The sequence below is a fragment of the Trematomus bernacchii genome, unplaced genomic scaffold, assembly GCF_902827165.1.
Source record: "Trematomus bernacchii unplaced genomic scaffold, fTreBer1.1, whole genome shotgun sequence".
Taxonomy (NCBI): domain Eukaryota; kingdom Metazoa; phylum Chordata; class Actinopteri; order Perciformes; family Nototheniidae; genus Trematomus; species Trematomus bernacchii.
Window position 1 is genome coordinate 2,349,589 of NW_022987685.1, and position 23,663 is coordinate 2,373,251.

Sequence of the window (23,663 nt, forward strand, 5' to 3'; positions counted from 1 at the left end):
TATTTAAAGAAGCCTAAAGCTTCACTGTATTTATATATCTTAAATGCTAATCTGTAATGGGGACCTATTCAGCAATATGTTTATTAATATAATTGTGTAGCTAGAATGACTACATGTTTTAAATCATGGGAACCTCATTTTAAACCAAAATCGTTATGTGATTTTTGATTGAAAACAGACAAGTTTTAAAATTACATAATTTTACATTATATAATAGGGACTAAGGGAATTTTTTTTTTTTTTTTACAGTAAGAAAAAACTGTTTTTTGAAATATGCACACGAGGACTTGAATAACAACGGGTTTATAAATATCCTGTGTTACTGGTGGGTTGATTTTAATTTAACAAAGTGTACTGCAACTTCACACATTTGTCACTACTTAATATCCTAACAAATAGGTGTACAGTGTGTGTGTGTGTGTGTGTGTGTGTGTGTGTGTGTGTGTGTGTGTGTGTGTGTGTGTGTGTGTGTGTGTGTGTGTGTGTGTGTGTGTGTGTGTGTGTGTGTGTGTGTGTGTGTGTGTGTGTGTGTGTGTGTGTGTGTGTGTGTGTGTGATGGTAATGCAAACCGCCAGAGTACAGCGGAGCAAATACACATTTAAAACATGTTCTTTATTTAAAACGTATCACAGATTGCCTTTTTGTTCAGCAATGAGTCACACTTGAGCCATATTAAAATGTATGCTGCGTATATACAGTACGGACTATCGAGTTCCTCATGTTTATTTGTCTGGCGAACGTAGTGGTGATTTCAGCCAGCCTCAGTGAGACTGCCAAAAAGTAACACATGTGACCCCTGACCTTGCCAAGCCATCATTTACACATGCGCATTAGCTCTCACACACACACAGTGAAACAGATAGAGTGAGCTTGAACCTACCTTGGTCCTGGACATAGTATGCTAGAAACAAGTCCAGCTCCTTGACCGATACTGTAATGTGGTGCGGCTGGACACAAAGTGTGGGGTTGGTGCAATGTTGAGACTTGACGAGGCGCTCCCCGTCTGTACTTTCCAGAGGGATGCCTTTGAAGAGGATGACCATCACCAGGTCCAGACGCCAGACTTTGTCGGCCTGCCTCAAGCAGTCGATCCGGCGGATCTTGCCCTTCTGGTCCGGGTTGGACTGCACGCAGCATGGGTGCTTCTTGCCCGTCACACTGAGGACAAAGTCCTCTCGGTACTCCTGCCGAATGTCCTTACGCAGCTTGGCCAGCAGCCTGGACGCCCATTTCTGCTTTACCTCAGGCTTCTCGCCCAGAAGCTCGTCCTTCACCGCGCGCTCCTCGTCCTTGGACATCCTCTTCTCGTGCTTCTTGAAGTACTTGCGTTTTCTGGCCTGGAGGTTGAACCACGTGTAGGCTATGGCACGGACGTGAGGGAGAAGTGCCTCGATGAAGGGATGAAATTCATCCTGTAGTGAGGAGAGAGAGAAACAGAGAAATGTAATCAGAAACTCATGCCATTAAACACACAGAAGAAATATGGATTCAGTCAGCTACTAATCTGAGGCAGAAGGGAACACAGACCACAAATAAACAATGTCTCATAATCAGTCACATTAAATAATATTGGCAGTTGGAACAGTTTTCAGAGAAGTTTCCCTTCACAATGCAACACTGGTTTTACCATCGTGGATGTATCTAGGCGTACAGCAGGTATGACAGGCACATTCCACTGTTTATATCAACTGCCAGCACTACAATAGCAGTAGGCCCGCTGACTGAATGCACGTCTCCGCTCTCATTTCCCGGGCACGCTGCTGCTGCTACAGGCCCCCCCTAGCTGATGCATTTCTCTTATCAAACTATCCACATTCCATTGTGAACTATACGAAGGAGGCAGGATAAGCTGCAGGGTCATGGGGTGCAGTCAGAAAATAGGAAGTTAAGGAGATTCCCTTTCTCCTGGAACATACAAGCAGGCTGCTAATTCAAAATACATTCACAAATACTAGCAGAGAAGAAAGGCGGCGTATGAAATGAAGCGATTGTGTGAAAGGTATTTGAGTTAGGACTTCAAGTTCGTGCCAAAGTGTTGAGGTTCACACGCAGAATGGCCCAGCTTCATTCCAAAAACCTGAGTCAGTCGTATTAAAATCATGGCCTACTTTCAAATGTTCAACCTATCTTTTGTGTGTGTGTGTGTGTGTTTTCTGTGTGTTTCTGTGTTGTATGCAGGTCAAACTGACCCAATCATTGTTTGAGGACATAACTATGTGGGGGCATTTTAGCAAAGAGTACTAAATTATATTTATTTCTTTTGAATGTTCTTTATAGAAAAAATAAGCCAAGGCCCTGGGGTTTCAGACGAAAAAATAATATTCTTGTATCATTTTTATTTTTATTTTAAATTTAAAAAAGGTTCAATTTGACTATAACACGACTTTGACTTTGTTTTGTTACCGTTCAATTATCAGAGATTTAGATTAATATTAGTGGAAATATTTTCAACACTTTTTTCAATGTTTTGTTCTATTTGAGTTTTTCTATTTACTTTGCATCATGCCGTAGTACACTTAATACCATATTATCTTTCATTTTAAACAAAATTGACTGAAAATATTAATACATTTTTTTATTTTTTTACATTTGAGAGAATCTCTCATGATCCTAAAAAAGCTGCACACCAACAATTCAACAGTGGTCCACTGGCCTACGGGCTTTAAGTCTCAAATATATTATAATAATCTCTTAATGCTTGTTTTGTGTAAATAGAGGAATGTACAGGACGCTGTGGATGATTTAGGGTTAGGTCATTACAAATTACAGCAGCTTGAGTGACAAGTGGAAACATTAACTTATCTGGGATTTGACGGTATTAAAATGTCAAATTTGAAAGTGTAAGCAGACCCTTTTGAGGAGGCGTTTGAAGAGTTAAACCACATATTGTTCTTTTTGTGGGGCAGCCAGTCAGGCAGGCTGTAGGAAACCACAGAAACCCTCTCCCTCCCTATGAGCGCCTGCCGCTGCTCTCCTCACAAGCCACACACTTTCGGGCAAATAAAACTCTTCTCCAGTGGAGTAAAGTCAAGTATAATAATTAAGTTTACACTGTGAATACATATTTAATTATCAACATATAGTTCTAGAATGTTTTTATTTACTATGGTTGTTATTAAGTGTTTTACAGAGGTCAAAATAAATGAAAATAAATTGAGATACCCCTTAAAATGTCATCTCCTCGCTATAATTTTGCCAATTAAACTGACAAAAACAGGCAGTAAAATGTGCTGGACGGCAACTGTTTCTGAACTCTTTAGCACTCCTGGTTTCCTGTTGAAAAACACTTAAAATATTCTGTTAATTTTTTGAGCCAGCTAAAGCCAAATGCTGTAAAGATAAATGACTTGGCCGAGGCCTATGCAGTGCACTTCAGCTGGGGCCATAAAAGCACAATCCTCTTAAGTACAAACTAAACCACATCTCAGTCAATCACTTACTTATGCCAAGTAAAATATAAACAGTAAAACTGAGTCAGCCAAAACAGTCAGCGACTCTGTCCAACGCTGAATCAACCTTATCATGGTCTGATCTTCCTGCAGTGAAAGTGGCTTTATCTCCAACTCCACTTCCCTAAAGTATAGGGGTTTTGCTCTAAATAAAAATACACACGTGGAAAACTAAATATACACGCAGTTCAAGCTAGGCTGGGAGGAGTGTGTGAGGTTATTGGAGGACGCAAATAACCTAATTAAGAAAACGAGCATACCTGCACCAATTAGCCAGGACTGTTAAAATGACAGTCTTGGAGTGCTATCGTAAAAAATCATCTTTACGCATAACTTTACGCACACAAAGAGCGCGTTAAGATTGGCACTATAATAACTTTGTAAGTGCCAAAAACTATTAAATGATTTTCGATAGGGGTTTTGTTGAAATCCAAGCACTCGAAAGTTAAAAAAATACCCCAATTGTGGCACATATTGGATTAACATATTACATTTTGGTTAGTTCTTACGCTATATTTCCACTCCCAGGATAATTGTTGATTTAAATTATAAAAAGTATTAATCCTGACGCATGCACAGAACTTCGAATTCCCTTGCCACCGCCTGTAAACATGTTATTACAAATATGCAGATTAAAGCAGTTAAATGTATAAAACAAAAGACACAAATACCTGAGTAAGACAAATCGGAGAATACATGACGAGACGGCTACACAAGAGGTGAATGTACTTGGACTGATTCCTCTGATCACTTTATCGCGCCATTCCTGGACCGATGTGCACCATGCAAGACTGTGGAGCAGCTATCCGCGTAAATCAACGAGAGATTATCCAAGAACATCCATGAAAAGTGTGCGATCCAAAGATTGTCGTCTCCGCAGAGAAAAGGAAGATGTTTCACGCAGGAGGTTATTATGTTTTAAAAGTTGTCGCACGGTGAACGGATTGTTCTCGTGGAGCCGGTGCACACGGTGCCGCTGCGTACTCCTCTATACACGGGGCTGCTCGCTGCTGCTGTGATATCTCGTTCATAAAAGCATTGTGGGAAGCTTTCAGAAGGCGCCCAGTGTGTGATGTTCACCCCAGCTTTAACCAAACTTGATATGAAATCGACCGGTGCACCTTCGGTCCTGCGCGATTCCAGCAAATCAGACCCAACTTCTTTTTTTTCTTCCCCCACGTAATTACAGTCACACTCCTCCTCCTTCTTCAAACACACAACCCCTCTCCACCAGCCAGCACCTTCTTCTTCTCTTTAGCTATCTGAAAACACACCATACAGTTAATCTGCCCATTCACTCCACATAATTTGTTGTTCTTTGGGGACTTTGGACCACAGCCTCGGTTAAAACGGAAAAGGGACATTTCCCTCCGCAGCCCCGCGTCAACAACAACTGTTTTCCATTTTCCATGATATATAACTTTTAACTCTGTCAGTGACATTGCAACCGACATGAACTCACATTAAAATGCTCTGAAAAGTTAATGAAATAAACCATAAGATACATGTCACTGATGTGTAAAGGATCAGGCAAATTTAATGGGAATATTATGGGAATATATATATATAAAGTGTTTTAATGACAGCCAATTGAATATACACATTTTATTTTTTAAACTACAGAATTGCATAGGAATGCTAAGCTTCTAACTTTTAGATAATAAAGAGAATTTATTTTTGAATTATTTATTTTTTGGCCTTTTATAGTGGCAACTCAAGTGTGCCAAATAACTACCTGAACACCTTTTTATGGACAGTTGGTAAACACTCATAACTAAACTGCACCCATGCTGAATGGACTGGAAGCTAAACATTGTTACTTTGTGGCTTCAGTGTGTGTGTGTGTGTGTGTGTGTGTGTGTGTGTGTGTGTGTGTGTGTGTGTGTGTGTGTGTGTGTGTGTGTGTGTGTGTGTGTGTGTGTGTGTGTGTGTGTGTGTGAGAGAGAGTGTGTGTGAGTGTGTGTGTGAGCTGTCACCAGTCCACATAGAGTTCATTTGCCAAATTAAGGGGGAATGTGATGTTAACATAGCCTGCCGCAGAATCTGTGCCAACTTTACGGTTTTGTCCCTGCAGTGCCAGTGTTGTGGTCTGAGTTAGGTTAACCCACCGTTCTGAACGAGGGCAGGACATTATCACACATGGTATCATAACAACATTTAAAAGCAATAATAATCCATGTTCACGTACCATTGCACTGTACTGCATGGATTAATAGGGAATCCTGGAGCCTAGTTGACAACACAAGCCGGTAGCTTCACATTTCTCACGTTCAACTTTGTGCTTGGGAGGCTTTTTCTCTTGCAGGGCTCGCGCAAAAAAAAGTCAACACCGGAAGACAATTCTTTGCAGATAGCGGTGAACAGAAGTTGGGAGCAGCGAGGGTTTTTTTTCTCTTTTTTTCTGGTCTTCCTTCCTCTTCACGGCTCACTTTTTTGGATCGGTATTGGGGTTGTTCAGTGAAGTTGAACGGGATCCAGAAGAGGCTGAGTTTTCAGCACTGGGCTGGTCTCCGCCTTCACTTTCACTGCCTGCCTGCCTGCCCGCCACCCTCCGGCTCTCAGCGCCGACCGCGAGGCTGCAGACTGTTCCGACAACACTACTTCCGGTACGACTTTTCGAAATAAAACTCCAATTGGAAACTGCTTCAACAACTTAACTACAAATGTAAAAGTAATTCACATTCACACATACTCGTGTGAAACATATTGTATTACTCAGTTTTATCTTTGTTTGGTATTTTTTCATTTGTTTTTTGTCTTTACATCTAAATACTCTTTGTATTCGTGACACTGTATTTGTCTGCACTTGCCCTGTAGTTGCTATATAAATAAATAAAAAATAACAAAACCATGTCTATTGCAAATAATGTATCTCAATTTTGGTTAGCTTTGTGATGGCACATTTATTTTTTTTCCGGCAATATGTTCATCGTGTTTTAAAAATGTTGTTTTAAAAAAATAAAATAATGATTCATACAAATATACAGGATTATAATAATAGACAGATTTAAGTGCCGTAGACATAGCTATACATATTCAAATTGTACACAATGCATTACTTATATTAACTCTGAATACATTATTTCTTTTTTATTATGAAGTGAAATATTATTATGACAATAATAATTTGTAATTGATGCATTTACAACACCTAAATAAAAATATACAGTATATTTCTCTACAGATGAGCTCTATTGCAGAGATGCAACACTTATAATTCAACAGTGTGTCTTTTATTGGTTTTAAAGTCTGAAACCATACAAAAAAAAGTTGGTTTATTATAGCCTAGAATGACTGAAAATGTCAAAAGCCATTGATTTCCACTGGATGTGGAAAGTTTTCTTACATATCTACTTTTTAATACTGCAAATAAAATATGTATGAATCATCTTTGGGACCAGAATGTCCCTTTTATTTTGAAAGGATAAACTCAACGTTTCCGGGTTTAGATCAGGCTGTTTCTCTGCAACTTGACACAGCTCAGTTTTGTAATGTGTTTGCATTCTTGCCTCTCATTGGCCAGCAGCAGTGGCCCCGGGACTCTCTACCCCGGGCCCCTCACTTCCGCTCCATGACACTCTGTGTGGGGCTTCACGAGAGCCGGACAGACAGACAGACAGACAGACACACACACACACACACACACACACACACACACACACACACACACACACACACACACACACACACACACACACACGCACGCGCACACACACACACACACACACACACACACACACACACACGCACACACACACACACACACACACACACACACAGATAGACAGAGTAACGACGACTGACGCTGGAAATCACTGCACTAATTAGGCCTTCTGTTAAAACAATGCAGAGATTACATAAAGATGGAATTATTATTATTATTATTATTGTAATAATAATAATTAATAGTAGTAATGGTAATAATAATTGTATGATAATAATTCAAAGTGGCAATCTTATGATAATCATTTAAAGTAGCAATACCAATATTTGTTCAAATGTCAAGTTCACATGACTAATTACTGTCATTCTTTAAATATCATGATCCTATTATTCTTGTACTAATGTTAAATGTACACTTAACAATAACACACTACTAATTCCTCATTAAAAAAAAATGTTTTACAAAAGAACAATATATATGATTAGGGAGAGATTATCATGCTGAAGTCTTTTTTTCTTTACATGCGTTTTAATGTTGTAAACACAGGAGAGAAAAACTATTTAGATGAGACTTAGAAAACTGATTTTTTTGTTCACTTCCTCTCAGGGCTATGGTACAGAAAAGATCAGTCCTTCTGGTTATATGTCTTTAAAAACACTCCTATAGACTCTTATTAATGGGAATTTCAAGGACACACTCAGCACAAAATACTTTGCTACACTCTCAGTTCACATTTTTTACAATAATGTTTTACTTTTTAATTAATACATTTTAATTTGATAATGGGCAGGATAGCATTAGCAAATACTTAATTATCACATCCTGACTCCATTCAATCTCTGCCTCCATTTATCCAGCATCACAACCTGCAGGCCTTCACACATTAAAGCTACTGAGTGAGGGTCTTCCGCCCCCTTTTGGCCAAAAAACAGAACTGCTAGTTGCTTGTTTAGATTTTTCTGCCTCTTCCTGCACTTTATTAAACGCAATTTATTATGCATTATACACAAGCCCTAAGGAGAGTAAATAACTGTCATTTCTGTATGTTTTTGCACAGCTACAGTGTTCTTCAGCACAATACGGCTAAGAAAAAAGACACATTCAGGTCCAACATTCTCTATCTGGTAATAACAAAAATTACAAATCAGTCCTTATTATACAAATGTATGTCTTGTGACATTAAAGATATTTCCTTTCCCAATTTTAAAATAGCTAAAACATGTTAAATACAAATATTTAAATACAAATATATATACATTACCTCTTTTTTACACCATCAGGTGGCAGTAGCAGTGCTTGGACTAGAGTGACCTCCTGTGTCATCTGGATAATATCTATTTCTTATATCAATATGCTCTACATCTACTCAGGAAATGTGATTATGCTTATCAAAAACAAATGATGTGGTACCCAAATAAGCTGTAATGTGATAACCATACAACAATGTTACTGCTGCCGATACTGCTGATAATATCCTTACACAAGAGCTGCATGCAACTGTTCATAGAAAGCTGTCTCTGCTCAATCCTTCCATTTAGTAACCCTTAATATTAATTTTGAATAAAATGTTATTTCTGACCATGACATATTTCCCATCATGATTTGTCTTTCCTGAGTTCTTAAAAGCAGAAAGACTATGGAGTCAAAATAGGGCCACGGGTATTTTATCTGCGTATCACAATATCTGAATATGCAAAAAATGTAAGGCAAGGCAAGGCAAGTTTATTTATATAGCACTTTTCAAGGCAATTCAAAGTGTAAATTACATTCAAATATTTGATAGTACATTTGACTTTTGAATCCAATGTGAGATCTGTGGCATTGCACGTTTTGTGAACAAATGTGTATATGATCTTGCAGATAAAAGAGTTCAAGCTGTTTTGATTTTATATTAAGTTTGTGTTTAAAACGACACACATTGAATGCATAAAGTGTGAAGATTATGCAGAAGAAAGAACAAGGAATGAATTTCACCAAAACCTGCACATTTTTACCATGTATATCAGGGGTACTCAAACTTTTTAATTAAAGGTCCACTTGTGAACTTTATACAAGGTCACTGGTCCGGATCAATGCCAGTAATGGGACACAGGGTTCGGTCCGGATTGATTTGCAGTTCGGTCCGGATCCGGACCTTGGTCCGGAGTTTGAGAAGCCCTGATGTATATTATAATGTAATGAAAACATGAAAACATGAAAAATAGAATCATATAAATAATAACGAAATATTGGAAAGCAGCAGAATCTGGGCAGAAAGGGTCATTTCTCTGAGCTCATTGCGACAGACAAACAAACCTCATCTTAAACCCGGAGAAGGAGCACAATAAAAGCTGGCCTGTAGTCTCAGAGTAAATAAATATTCAGAAAGAAATGTCTCTTCAGCATGGGAAAGGCGCGGGCTGGAGAAAGGGCTCTTTGTCCCACATATCAAATGAACACTGCAGAGGGAGCACAGAGAGCTGCTCTTACACGGAAGGAGGGTCAAACACTGCCTTTCATCTCTACAACTCAATAACGTCACTTTTCATTCCAATTTCTGATTTCTCCTCTTCTAAAAACCTTTGAATCCTTTTTGTATAACAACGCTTAAACTGTTGAAAGAAGTTTCCCCTGCTGGCCTTAGACAATAAGTCCAATAGAAAGGTAGAAGAAGTATAAAGATACTTTACTTAAGTATACCACATTGTAACAATCCTGAATTAAAAATGTTACTTAAGTAAAAGTAAAGCATATCAAAATGTAGTTAAAGTATCAAACATAAAAGTACCCAATGCAGAAAAATCTAAGGTAAATTAAAAGAAAACAACCCTAAACTATAAAAAATGAATTTGAAAATGGCTTAAATGTTTGAAGATGCCAAATAATTTTGTCTAAATTTAAAGAAAAATAAGCTGATCTTGTATTTACTGCTAATTAATCTTAATTTGTATTGCCAACGAGAGAAGTGAAACCTACTATTTCCCTTTGAAGTGTAATAAATGAGTGGGATGAAAATACTCAAGTACCTCAAAATGGCACTTAAGTAAAGTACTTGAGTAAATATTTTTTGTTTCATTCAATCTTAACTCTAACTCCCAAAATAAAACAAAATGATGGTACCAAAAGTTCAAGACGGTGATCAGCACAATATGATATTAGGGTGGTGCAGTTGGAGACTAGATATGTCAGAAGTCACCATGAAGTTATAGTTTGTTTTCAAGATGATTTTGCTTGGTGATGTTCTTAACAAAAAGGGATTTTAAGAGGAAGATTGAAGAGTAAAATCTCCACTCACCATCCACCAGGTCCTCGCCGACACATCATAACAAAGCTGCCATTTAATGGACCTCTCCGTCAGTGTCCCAGCCATCCCGGTGCTCCGCCTGTCATGTGGAGGAAGAGACACCTAATCACAGAGGAGGCAGTGGAAGCATGCTGTGCCACCCGGAGGCCAGGCCTTCACAATGATGCATCATGGGAAGGGAAGAAGTAGAAGAAGAAAAAAAAAATAAGCAACAACTTGACCAGTGACTTGAACCTGACTGTGGTGATTACAGACAGCCGTGACCCTGCAACCCTCACCACCCCTCCCACAACAACCTCCCCCTTCTCCCCCCTAACAGAGCTGGGAGGTATCCACAAAGGAGCTGCTTCAGATCACTGCCCACGGGTGAGAGAAGTCACTTTACTGAAGAAAAAGCAGTAGAAATAATCTATTATAGGTTAAACTGCTGCATTCATTTTTGATACTTAGTTAAAGTACAAAAGTATTAGCATCAATATATACTTAAAGTCTCAAAGTATGCATTTCAGGAATAACGTTATAACACTCATAGAACCACTACATACTTTTAATTTAGCAGCTGGTAAAGGTGGACCTACATTTAATTACTTTTTATAATGCAGGTGTACTATTATTGTGTCCATAAAAGTACATCATAATTCATTAGAATGATATCTTATATCAATAATCCCAACCTTCAAAGTATCTTGTTTTGTAACATATATGGATAGGAGTAAAAAGTACAATATTGTAATTGTAGTGGAGTAGAAGTATGAATAAGCATGAAATGGCAATACTCAAATAAAGTACAAGTACCTATACATTTGACTTTAGTACAGACATTTAGTACATTTACAAAGCTAATTTCAAATGATTAGTTATTTATAATATTACTTCTGCACATTGTTGATGAGGATTTATCACAATGTAATGTTTTTTGACATTAACACTTAACATTGTTGATAAGGATTTATCAACAATGGATGTTCTCAATGTCAATTTGGTTCAATATATATACCAATCATGTAGATCAAGCTAAGAGACCTGTTGCTTTGGTTTCCCCTCAGTGTCAGGGATCATCTGTTATTTTTTACTCATAAATAAAGACATTTGGCGTGCCCTAGTAAATCTCCATGTGTCTGAAGTCCAGCTGAAAAGAGCTTTTCTCTCCTGCCACATTCCTCTCCTCCTCTCCGAGGCAGCTGGATTTCCCCACAGAGAAGGTGGGTGGATTTACAAACAGTAACTTAGCATTAGTTACAACAAATACGGAAAAAAATCTGTGCTAATGCTGAACAATAAAGAGCTTCAATTGACTTTATTGTAGGTTTTAACACATATATAACAGAAGTTGCTGAACGGAATACAATTGATAATTTATAGACATTTGATGTAAATTAAGATTAACCTCTCGAATGATACACCTGCTGTGAAGATGTTGCTGTATGTTTGCCTTACCGCTGATTGCAATACATAGCTGCCTTTAATAATTGACTGCTCCCAGCTGACCTTTCCAGTGCACCTGACTTGAATAAAGCACTAATTAGGAGCTGGCCATTTTAATTGGTTGTTAAACGCAGAGAACAATGAGACACTCAGCAGCCATCGAGGAAGACAAATGTCAGCATGAAGGAGAAATTAGTCTAAATCCTTAATACTATTTGAACCTTTTTATTTATTTATTTCCTTTATTTCGGTATTTTATCTTATTTGTTGATACATGTTTCAGTTTACTGTTTTATTTTAACTTCTCTCTACAGCTCCCTGGACCCACCTCTGCATTTAAACGTCCTCCATAAATAAAGTGGCCTCGCATGGTTATATGCATTTGTTCGGCTTTTCTTGTAACAAAATCTAATTTCACATTTTAAAAGAACCATATTGATCTGTTTCCAGCATTGGGCCGTTTTTAACACTTCAAAAAACATATTTAACAATGTTTTATCACCATGTGACTTAATAACTTCTTCCACTTTTATGAATACTGCTGATAAACAATATTTTTAAACTTGTGTTTCAGAGGACTACAACTAAAACTTAAGCATTACTTCTGTATAAAGACCCTGGCTGTAATGCATGGTTAATAAGAGATAATAGATGTTTCATATTTCACCATTGGTTTTGAAAGCAGTGTATCCCAAACAAGTCCATTACATTTTTTTAAGTTTTATATTTTTGTTCATAGGAGTCCCTACAAGTAAATTCCTCCAGTCTAAATGTCTTAATCAGTGACATCGTTCAGCTGTCCTGAAATGTGTCTTCCATTCTTTTTGAGAAAGGAAACGTTCAGGGCCGATCTGTGCACCTTATTGATTTTGAGCGTAAAATCGATACATTTCATCGTCTTGATAGGATTAACTGTTTCAAGTTCAACATTTTTAATTGGATTTCTACTTTCTACAATGTGAGCTTATTTGAAAATCAATACGCCAATCAATACCTCCTTTTTCAGGAAGTTCAGCAGCGGAGCTGAAAATGGAGGAACGTAGCAGACACCTGCTACTGGAAGCACACACACTATGACTCACTGAGGTCTGAAATATCTAATTATGCCTTTATTAACAGTGACAACGAAGACAATAATAGTTTCTCACTATGTCAACGTTTCTACCCAAGATTAGGTCTGTGAGAAACACTCGTTTTAAAGATTGAAAAAGCAGATTGGATTGTTTTTTGCATTATTTACATGAAAAAAGAGCATTTCCTTAATGATAAGAAAAACCACTACTACAAAACATTGATTATCAAACATTTTGGATCCTACCTGAAGCACTAAATAAATAAAAAGTCCTCTAAGTAAAGCATAACTGATCTTTGGGGATGACCCTATAATCACCAACTCGTGTAAGCAAAATGGCCCATATGGATGGAAATCTAAAAATGATCATGCAAACCCATAATTTGTGATCCGATCATAAATCATATCTTCGAGACTTAATCCGTGTCTAGGCTTGGCGAAATGGCACAGAACACGCCAAGCCACTAACTCCAAACCCAGACAGGTAAACAGCCTCGTATCTGAGAGATAACTGATGCAAGCATATAGTTTATGTTTATAAAGCATGTGGCTAATTATTTCTTTTGTTCAGCCAGATGTCATAGACTATAAGAGTAGCAGGTGGTCACTTATTTAATTAGTCCAGTTGAACAACCATTACCAGAGATTAGAAGCACATTTAACCCAGGCCGCTGCAGACTGCTATTATCTGCACAGGACTCTTTTCATTTTAATATGCCACAGCCCAAACTCACTAATTAAAATCCTGCCAGGCTAATTAAAACACTCTGGTGTGTTTGTGTTAGTAAATGATGTCATCAAAACTGGTTTGGATGTTAGTTCTGAAAACAATACAATAAGTACAATTTGTTCCAGGACTATATTAGATGGTTTCATTCATCCCTTAATTCTATCTATAAAAAAAAAGCACAACCCTTCAAAAGCATCAGTCATAAAAAAGCATAATCCCGGACTCACAACTAAGTTAGTGATGACCTTATTGAAGCTGTGGACAAATCAACATCTTTGGTTGGTCAAGATAGGGAATTGCAGATTATGCAAAGAAACTCTCACAATAAGTTATAATATACATCTGCGATTCAATATAATTATTTGTTTCCTAACAGAATGTAAGGAAAACTGATTACAGGATGTTTTAGGATATTCGTGATATGACCTTTCTATATTGTACAATGCCTATAACACCCAGCCTTTTAGGGTTGCCGAGTTCAATACAATGTGCGTGTGTGTATGGCCGTGTGTTCAGTGTATGTTTAAAACATGTAACCATTTTAGACAATGCACATAGATTATGTTCACGGATCATGCACACATTACACACGCGTCACTGAGACATAAGATGAGACAATGGCAAGAACTGAACTGCTGCTCTTATTTTGACACACAATGCACTGGGAGAATCAGGCTGTCTGACTTTAATGACCCAGAATCAGGCATTTACTGCAACATTGGCTAGTCTTTGGAATAAAAAAGGAAATATATTTTCCAAGACAGAACATATTAGATTATTTTAATTTAAATGCTACTAGTCTAAGGTAAATAATGATCTCGATAAGTACTGAACGCGTTGAACAGGATCAATCTTGTCATGTCTGACTGAGGGCCTCTGTCATTACGTTACACATTTTACGGCTGATTACTTCACTTAATAGACAAAGGGAAGCAATTTGTCGGCAGTCTTTGAAGACGCTCCATCTACTCCTTCTATGTAGACATTGCTCTCCAATATGGGAATGTCCAAAGATTCAAACTGCTGGAAGGATTTTATAAATTGTGTGTCAAGTATACTTAAATGTAAAACTCCAGCCTTGATTGCAGTAACTCAGGGCACCTGGGTCTGGTGCCCTGCAGCTATTTAAAGCCTCTTTGTCTCTCTCTGCTTTTCCCTACAGGCCGCCGGTTTTGTTGAGTATATGCTGTTGTTACTTTAGTTGCTTTACTTTGTGCACCTCAACACCCTCACACATACAGTACACGTCCATGCAACCCTCACCCTGTATTTACACTACTGATACCACTGACGTCCACACCTCATGCTTTACTTATTGTTGCACTTCATTCATTTGGCTAATTTGAATTGTTTGGTTAAATAAACATCTTTTATTAACCGTTGATATGGTGTGTCTCCTCTTTGTTGTGGCCTTTTGAGCCAGGTCATAACAGCTTGTAATATAACCAGAGAATTTTATTTACCACAAACACTTTGTACTTTGAGTTAATAGAACAAGAATATGATGTTTTATATACCCACAATTAAACCGTTTCCATAGGCATTTATAAACAAAAAGAAATGTATGACATATTCATTGTGTATTTATTTAATTCACAAAACGTAACCAGTGTTTGAGGTATGAATCAAAAACAATAAAGCTTGAAACACATTTGGAGTACAGCAAAAGGACAGTGTGAAGAAAATTGCACAGATACCAACTGAGAGCCCTGGGGGACGCCAGATCGCACACCTCCAGTCTGCAGCTCTGTATTCAAATCTAACAAACTCAAACCAGTCTTATACTGTAAATGAAAAAACTGTAAAACTACACAAAGCAGCTACAGTAGTGTTAATTCTGGCTGAGGTTACTGAAGTATTGATGTCAAGTAAACGCTGGTTAGTACGTCATCTGTCCAGTTTACATACTTCAAAATACATTTGAGAATTCCACTACTGTTGTAACAATACAATGGCTTTTACTTGTACACAATGCTTATTGCTTTTAAAACATATTTCTAAAAGTGATCGGTACCCCCTTATTATATGACAATCATACACATTTGCCCAGTCTTTATCCCACCGCAAAATAAAACAAATCACAAACAAGAACCTGAATCCGAGTTATAAAAACCACTTATCAACACACACTCGTGCAAAAGCAAACAATCTGATTTAAAATATGAATAAAACACATAAATACAATAACTTTAAATTGAGACTTCCTTTCAATATATCCAGTAAAACTCACTGAGTACCAGTGTGAAAAACAGTGCATAATATTGAACCTCTACCATCATACATTTGGTGAAACATGCATTTTACTGAATGCTTGTTGACTATTGCAACGTTTCCCCAGGTCTTTGGCTTTGATGGAGACCAACGTGATAATGATGATGTACCGTGAGAGTAAAAATAACACCTATAAAAGGCACTTAAAACTACTTGGATATTGTTATATTTCCCACACTTGGCAAGCTTTGTTTACGTACAGGTTTATCTATAGGATTGTCAAGTTTTACACACTGTGACAACCACGCTTTATAATTATGTAATGAATCATCTTCTCCTTATATATCCTGTTAAATGATTCAATAACATCTCTAAACAGTACTATAGCTTTACAGCAAAACCAGCATACATAAATCAGTGTTTTGTCAAGTGTCACCACATGTAGACTTATCTGCTAGTTGTTGTTCTATTATTAAAGTTATGCATTCACAGACATTCAGACACATTTAAAACGTAACTTTAAAAGCATATAAACCACAAATTCTAGTCAAATGAGAAATTAATTTGTGCTCATGCATTGTAAGTGCTATGGTCGATAGACTGAGTTAAAGGAAAAGTTAGATATTCAAGTAATTACTAATATTTCTTTATTTATACAGACTTAGATGAGAAGATTGATATCATTGTATTTCCCAAAAAGTCAAACTATTCTTGCAACATAAACAAAGTGGTTTATCTTTGAGGATAACATTTGACACTTAAACCCTTTCAATAAGAGTTACACAACAGGATATGATAAGGTGATAATATTAATTGGCTGTGGAATGTCTATTATACTCAGAGAAACATCTTGATTATACAGCAGGTTTGACTATGACATTTACAGCCTTGACCGATAGTATAAAGTTGTTTCTACGTTTTTTCCATGGCACGGTGAAGTGCTAACTGTCGGCTTGCTACTACACACCTTCATACCTGGCCTGTCATGTGTGTCATAAAAATGTCATGTATCAGTATTCAAGTTATGGAATTTGCTCTGTGATCAAGCGTCATAAAACATCCCTTAATAGATCAAGTGTTCAGAGAACAATCCAAGAGAAACATTCATGAATCATCATATGATCACAGGTTAAAGGATATCCAGATCCCTTCACTATTCACAATAAGATCACCAAGAACACATAGAAAAACTGCTCATGCATGACAAATCAAAATGGCATAGTTAAAAGAAACAAGGCACAAACTTTATACAAAAACACGCCTTTCTTACAGTCACTCTGGTTCTGTCTGTAGCTGATTAAAGGTCAGTAGTGAAGGCTCTTTGTCAAAGTAACCTGAGAGGGGTCCCTTTCGCCAGCTTTTCCATTCCTTCGAATAGCCATTAAAAGTGTTTTCAAAATGCTGAAAGTAGCAGTCACAGTGAGTAAAAAAAGCAACATTTTCCCATCACTCCCTTAGGTGTTTCTTGACCCTGTTTACTGTCAGGCCTTGTGGAGAAAGGCAAAAAAAAGAAGAAAAAAAGCGGAGAATATCCACAAACCTGCTGCCCGGCTCCAACAGCACAAAAGAGGACGGTGAAGGCGAGCAGATGGATTCAAAGTGTGTTTTCAGTGTTTCATCATGGCAGCACCTACCATCTGTGCAGGCAGGAGGTACTGTGGACCTACCGGCCCTAGACGTGGGTGCGGAAGTGGTGACTGGCTTGGATCGGCTGCCTGTTTCGGAGCGGGATGAGCCACAGGAGTTTCCAGCGAGTGCCACAAACTTCAGTGAGCGCCCACTGCCAGGATTTCTTTGAGCCATATCTAAAAAGAAAAACAAAAGAAAAATAATTCATGTTAAAACTTGAGATTCCCCCTGAGAGAGAGACCAGCAGGAAGAAAAGTTGCATAAAGCTGTTTTGTCTTTCTCTTTTAAGCAGCGTTTTTTGTGTTGCATTTATTTTCTGGTAGCCTAATGTTCTTAGTAATTCTTATTTTGCATTATTTGTTTTGGAGATTCTTATGTGTCTTTTCATTGGCATTTTTTCTAAAGCTGCAGCACGTCTCTCCTTATTGACATTTGTTGATCTGTTCTGTTGTAGCCTGTATGTGCTTGTTAGCCACTGTAGAAGCTGAAGCTAGCAGCCGGTTAGCTTAGCATAAAGACTGTCCTGAGCAAGCCCGCTTTGTCCAGAGGTAATACAAGTCAAATTAGATATCACTTTTTCAGTGAGCTTTATATGTGCTGTTAGATTAATTGTTTTTAAAACCTTTTTATACAGAGTGAGGCTGACGGCCCGTCCACACAGCGGCGTGCGTTGAAAGCTTCACCATTCACTTTGAATGGGGTGACGTCACTTTTCGCCGAACTGCATTGTGGGAAGCGAAGCGGAGCTTTGCTGGCGTGGCTCGCTGCAAAAGTTGAGCAATGTTCAACTTTTGAAGCCTCGGCAGAAGCGTCAGCCTGGGCCAATCGAATCATATGCCAGTACAAGCTCTAGCCAATCAAACGGCTGCTTGTGTGTCAGGGGCGGGAGATTCATGTGATTGGTTGTTGGTCGAGTTTCAGACACGCCCGCCGGCAAGCTTCAACGCACGCCGCTGTGTGGACGGGCCGTAACTGTTTCCCCTATGTTCCTTTCCTTATGCTAAGCTAAATGGCTGCTTGCTCCAGCATGGTGTCGATTTCTGAGCTAACTCTCAACAAGATAGAGAATAATTGACACTTTGGGACCAGCAAAGTTAAACATACTCACACTTCATTTGAGAACTGAGCCATCTTCTCAATGGTGGTAGTATCCTGTAGGGGGCGCAAAGCAAAATTAAAAGATATTTTTCGTATATAGAAACTTTCCTCTAAATAACCAACCCAGTCTCCCGCCATTTCGTGTTATAGTCACGAAATTAATTTAATCTATTGATTCGTGTTCACCAACACGATTTTCGCATTTTTTTCGTGTCACACAGAACAATTTTAAAAGCAATGTATTTCTATTGGTAGTATGTTTCGTGCCTGCACCACGTCTTTTTGTCCAGTCGAGTCTTGGAATACCAGAAGCTGTGTGGTTCATAAACACATTTTCTTACTCAATATCTTACCCTAAGACTAACCCTATCCCTTTTATTTTAAAATGTATAATGTCGGAGTTTTTTTTGCCGTCCGCGAGGAAAATAAATGGGGCTCAGAGCCTCAGAATACTGAAATTTGTATTTTTTTTTATCTGTTTTTCCTTCTAATTTGTTATTATTTACATTGCTTTTAAAATCGTTCTGTGTGACACGAAAAAAATTACGAAATCGTGTTGGTGAACACGAATCAATATATTAATTTCGTGACTATAACACGAAATGCTGTGAGACTGTGTTGAAATAACAGCTTGCCAACAGTGTTTCGTAGCTAAGCTGAGTATATATGGATGTTTCTAACATTACAGCTTTGACAAAATTCTTGAAGAAAGCTTGAAAATGACTTTGGCTTGTACTAGAATTATATCTTGGAAAATATCACAAATGCAATTCTTCATATCTTGCTGGTAAATGTTGTCATTGACAGGATGCACAAACACTTGCAGGCACACACACATTCACACACCGCCTGGGCCCAGTTGTTCTCTCTTGTTTCTTTCCTATTGATCACTCCATTACTGGCATTGATTGTTTTATTTTTGTGTATAATGTCATTTGGTTGAGTCTGCAGCTTTGTGTGCTGCTGTCTAGTTTGCTCGATTGTTCTTCAAAAGACAGAACTTGCTTCAATAGGACAAACAAGTTCAATTATAACGCAAAAAAAGTACCATTTGAATGTTCCTACAAACTAATGGTAAAGATTTACATAAGCTTGGAAGTAATTGCTGCAGTCTGTTAAGAAAATACATAATATTCCGTCTTAATCACAGCAGAGGATGTCATTTGAAACATGATAATGAGTGTTTAGTCCTCACTGTGTACTCACAGAGAGGATGCCAGCCATCTGAGTGTAAAACAAGCTGCTCATGCCACCAAACATCATGAGACCCATCAGCGTTGAGACTCTCATCAGAGCCAGTTCATGGTGAGTTGTAAACTTCTCCTGGTGGAAGGAAACAGAACACTACATCTCTTATATTTGTTTTTGCAACTGATTCTTACAGGATGGAGCATTGCATCAAGCACTTTAACCTTCATGCCTCACATCACAAAGGAAACTTTTTCTCCTTTCTTTTAATAGAATTGTGTCTGTTCTAATGCAGATGGCCTGATGTGTGTGTTTTTGTTCCAACTTTAAAGTTTAACCTCAGCTCCTTTAATACAAGTCTATAATAAGGTGTGTCACTAAAAAACAGATAGTAAGAATCTTGAGTAAAACATTTCCCCATTAAAACCAACATTTCTAGTTAGGTCTGGTTTCCTGCTCAAAAAAAAAGTTATTCCCATATTATGAGAGAACATTTGTTATTTTCATAACAACCAAATATCATGTACAAAAACTTTAATTTAAAGGTGGGGTAGGTAAGTTTGAGAAACCGGCTCGAGATCGCTAGAATTTGAAAATACACAACCGAAGAAAATCTGCCACTTCCTTACAGAGCCCCTCCTCCAACACACACGAACGCGCACATGACCAATGAGGGCACGAGATAAGTTTGTGCACAGATGGAAGGCTGACAGGCAGGTAGGCCATCCAGTTATTTTAGCCAGGCCGGCTAAAATGATTGGTCGTGCTTTTTACAGTATTACGGCTTCCACAGATGACATTTTTTTATGGATTTTTTGTCAAAGCACTTAATATATTCATTGCTATCAGGATGTTAAGAGCATTCCATGGAATATAACAAAAAGTGTATCTCGAGCCGGTTTCTCAAACTTACCTACCCCACCGTTAAATGGGTAAATGTATGATAAAGAATGAACATTTGCCAATAATCAGGACTAAAGTTGGTTCAAATATTATTTCTGTGAAAGTAGAACATAATATAACAATATCATCAGTTTTGTATGCATTTATATTTGTCCTGTAAAGACATTTAAAGGGATGCACAAGGATTATGATGAATGGATACTGATACACATGTCTGAAATACAATTTGTGAACTCCCAAATCATTTTTCTGTCAAATGAAGGTATGATTTACTGATTTTCCCGCAGAATGTACCTGGTCTAGTCCTGTGAGTGGCTGGAAGTAATAGTACTGGCAGAAGTCCAGCACCAGGGTGAACAGACTGAGAACCTGAGTGTAGAAACAGAGCTGCAGGAAGAGCCAGTGGTTGTCTTCTCCCACACAGTTATTGATCCTGGAAAGAAGCAAACAGGATTTAAAACATGACCTCATATCATGTGTGTGTGTGTGTGTGTGTGTGTGTGTGTGTGTGTGTGTGTGTGTGTGTGTGTGTGTGTGTGTGTGTGTGTGTGTGTGTGTGTGTGTGTGTGTGTGTGTGTGTGTGTGTGTGTGTGTGTGTGTGTGTGTGTGTGTGTGTCCTTACCAAGGACAGTGGTGGTCCATTTTGCGCACACAGTGGCCACACCGACTGCAGTGGTGGGACCTTTTGGGTCTCATCAAGTTGCATTTATTGCACAACTCCCAGTGCTCTCGCTCTGTGACACAAAAATATCACCTGTAGTATTATATATCATTAGGTGACACAGTAATAGCATATTTACAGACTGAATGAGAAGTATTCGCTGATATCCATTTCACATGCTTATCAATTCCTATTAACGATGCCAGCATGTTTTTCCCACAGATGCTAAAAACTCTATTCAAATCTTACTTGTAACACATGACTATATTTCTACGGAAGAATTGTGCATTTAATCAGTCAGTTTTATATTTGTTTTTCAAGTGATGTCCTTCTAAGAAAAGGAGCATTTTATTGTAATGTGTTCATATGTAGTTGGGACGATATTCTACAATGTATGACAACAATAAAGATTGGTATAATTAAAATATGTAATTCTATTCCCTAAATGTGACACCCTGGATGTGGATCCATACCGGAGTGAGGTATTTTGGGGTCTACAGGAAGACGGCCAGGATCCGCCGTAGAAGCTCTGAAGAGGGCCGCCAAGCAGAGTCCTGATGCGATGTAATAACCTGAGGGAATACACAGTGGTCAATTCCCTCCCCAACCGGTGACAAATGTTCTTTTTAATCTATTTATCTGTGTCTCAAAAAGGATACGCACAAACTACGATGGCCCAGGGGATGTGTCCCTCGTTGTAGTGTGGAAGCAGAACCAGTTTAGGGATGAAGAAGGTGTTGTAGAGCCAGATCCCAAACACCATGCTGATACACAGCCAGCCCATAGGGTCCACCACGAAGTGCAGTCGTAGCTTCATGGCTGCTGGGAAACCTGCAACGACACACACAGCTGCTTTTAGATACTTGGGAGGAGATCTTCAGATATCAGACAGGTTGTGGCTGATAGAACAGCCCCTGACCTCACACATCTTGAAAGACTTGACATACATGTTGTACTGGATTGTTATTATTCCTTTGCATTACCAGAGAGGGAGAGTAACAATAAGTTGCAGCCTTACGTTTTTGACTTACAAATTAAACTGTAACATAGTTCCCTGTATTGTTATCCATGTATTTCTTTTGGTTTTAGAATTGATTGATAGCATTGACTGGTTAGTTTGTTTGCTTGCTTTGTGTGCTTCTTTTTTCATTTAATCAATGTGTTGGTTGTATGTAACTTTTAAATTGGTTGTACTTTTCCTGAAGTAAAAGGGATTGTCGTATAAGCCTATGAATAGAATATAGAATTGGGAGGGATGAAACCCTCTTTTAATGGTCACACATGCAGAGCACACAGCACACACAGTGAAATTTGTTCTCTGCTTTTAACCCATCCTAGTACCAGGAGTCTAGTACTAGGAGCAGTGGGCAGCTATTGTACAGCGCCCGGGGAGCAATGGGAGTGAGGGGGGAAGGGGGGTGTCCGGTGCCTTGCTTAAGGGCACCACGGCAGGGCAGGAGGTGAACTGGGACCTCTCCAAGTAGCAGTCCACACTCCATATTGTAGGTCTGGTCGGGGACTTGAACCGGCAACCCTACAGCTTCATAACCTCTCCTGTCACATCTCCCTTTTTTATTATCTTAATTTTAGGCAGTCCTAATAGTTATGTTACTTATTAAATTATTACATGGAAATTAATAATATGTTATCTATTGCATTTCACAAGTAACCTTCCCAACACTGTGTGAAAGACTATCATCATCATCATCATCATCATCAGTGGTACCATTGATTTAATCAAAGCTGTGACATTTTGCTTTAAATATTGTAACATAGCATTGAAAATGTTTCTGTATATGACTGACCAAAAGCAAAATGGAATGATTGAGATATCTGACATGGGTTGAGGAGGGAATATTGGGTCATGTTTTTCAATTGGTCAACACAGGCCTACTACTATCTACTACTACTGTGTCATGAAGCAGGTGTCTATAAACAAGCCCAGCCCTAACCACCTCACATCACCTTACACATATTTTAAACATGATCAGTTTGAGCTAATATTGCCCAGCCTGACAGCCCTGATGATAAACCTGCTAATATGCTATAACCTTGTTATTGGCCAGCCTCGCCTGCTCCATCCTTCATACTGCTGACAACACTGGAGCCGCGATGGGCTTGGCTCTATAGCTTCACTGTCAGCTAACAGAAGCGTGTTAACGTGACCTCATGTTCATATACAAATCACACAATTCAACGTAATGACCGTAAATCATGATATCCTACAATAAAATGAAAAGATACATACTTTTTTCGTGCTGTCCTATTCCTTATTCGGGGCACGTATCATCAGTGTAGCTACTTCCTCATCCGAGCCTCTGTGGGCTGGACAGGAGCAGCGGTGTGACAC

The 23,663-nt window shown here is 38.4% G+C and overlaps 2 protein-coding genes across 2 annotated transcripts in view; both read right to left on the reverse strand.

The window, feature by feature from the left end:
- Nucleotides 1-4,147, reverse strand: part of LOC117487846 (nuclear factor 1 B-type-like) — a 57,121-nt gene extending 52,974 nt beyond the window's left edge. Inside the window, 2 exon segments of the mRNA XM_034136568.1 lie at nt 881-1,412; nt 4,121-4,147. Of these exon segments, the coding sequence (XP_033992459.1) occupies nt 881-1,412; nt 4,121-4,147 (559 nt within the window).
- Nucleotides 4,148-15,188: 11,041 nt separating this feature from the next.
- Nucleotides 15,189-23,644, reverse strand: zdhhc21 (zinc finger DHHC-type palmitoyltransferase 21). The gene is made up of 8 exons (XM_034136615.1): nt 23,562-23,644; nt 21,977-22,144; nt 21,787-21,885; nt 21,275-21,386; nt 20,947-21,085; nt 19,768-19,884; nt 18,572-18,615; nt 15,189-17,639 (listed from the first exon to the last, which is right to left on the reverse strand). The coding sequence occupies exons 2-8, from the start codon at nt 22,128-22,130 to the stop codon at nt 17,507-17,509; spliced, it is 798 nt and encodes a 265-aa protein (XP_033992506.1). The 5' UTR covers nt 22,131-22,144; nt 23,562-23,644; the 3' UTR covers nt 15,189-17,506.
- Between the last annotated feature and the right edge of the window lie 19 nt (nt 23,645-23,663).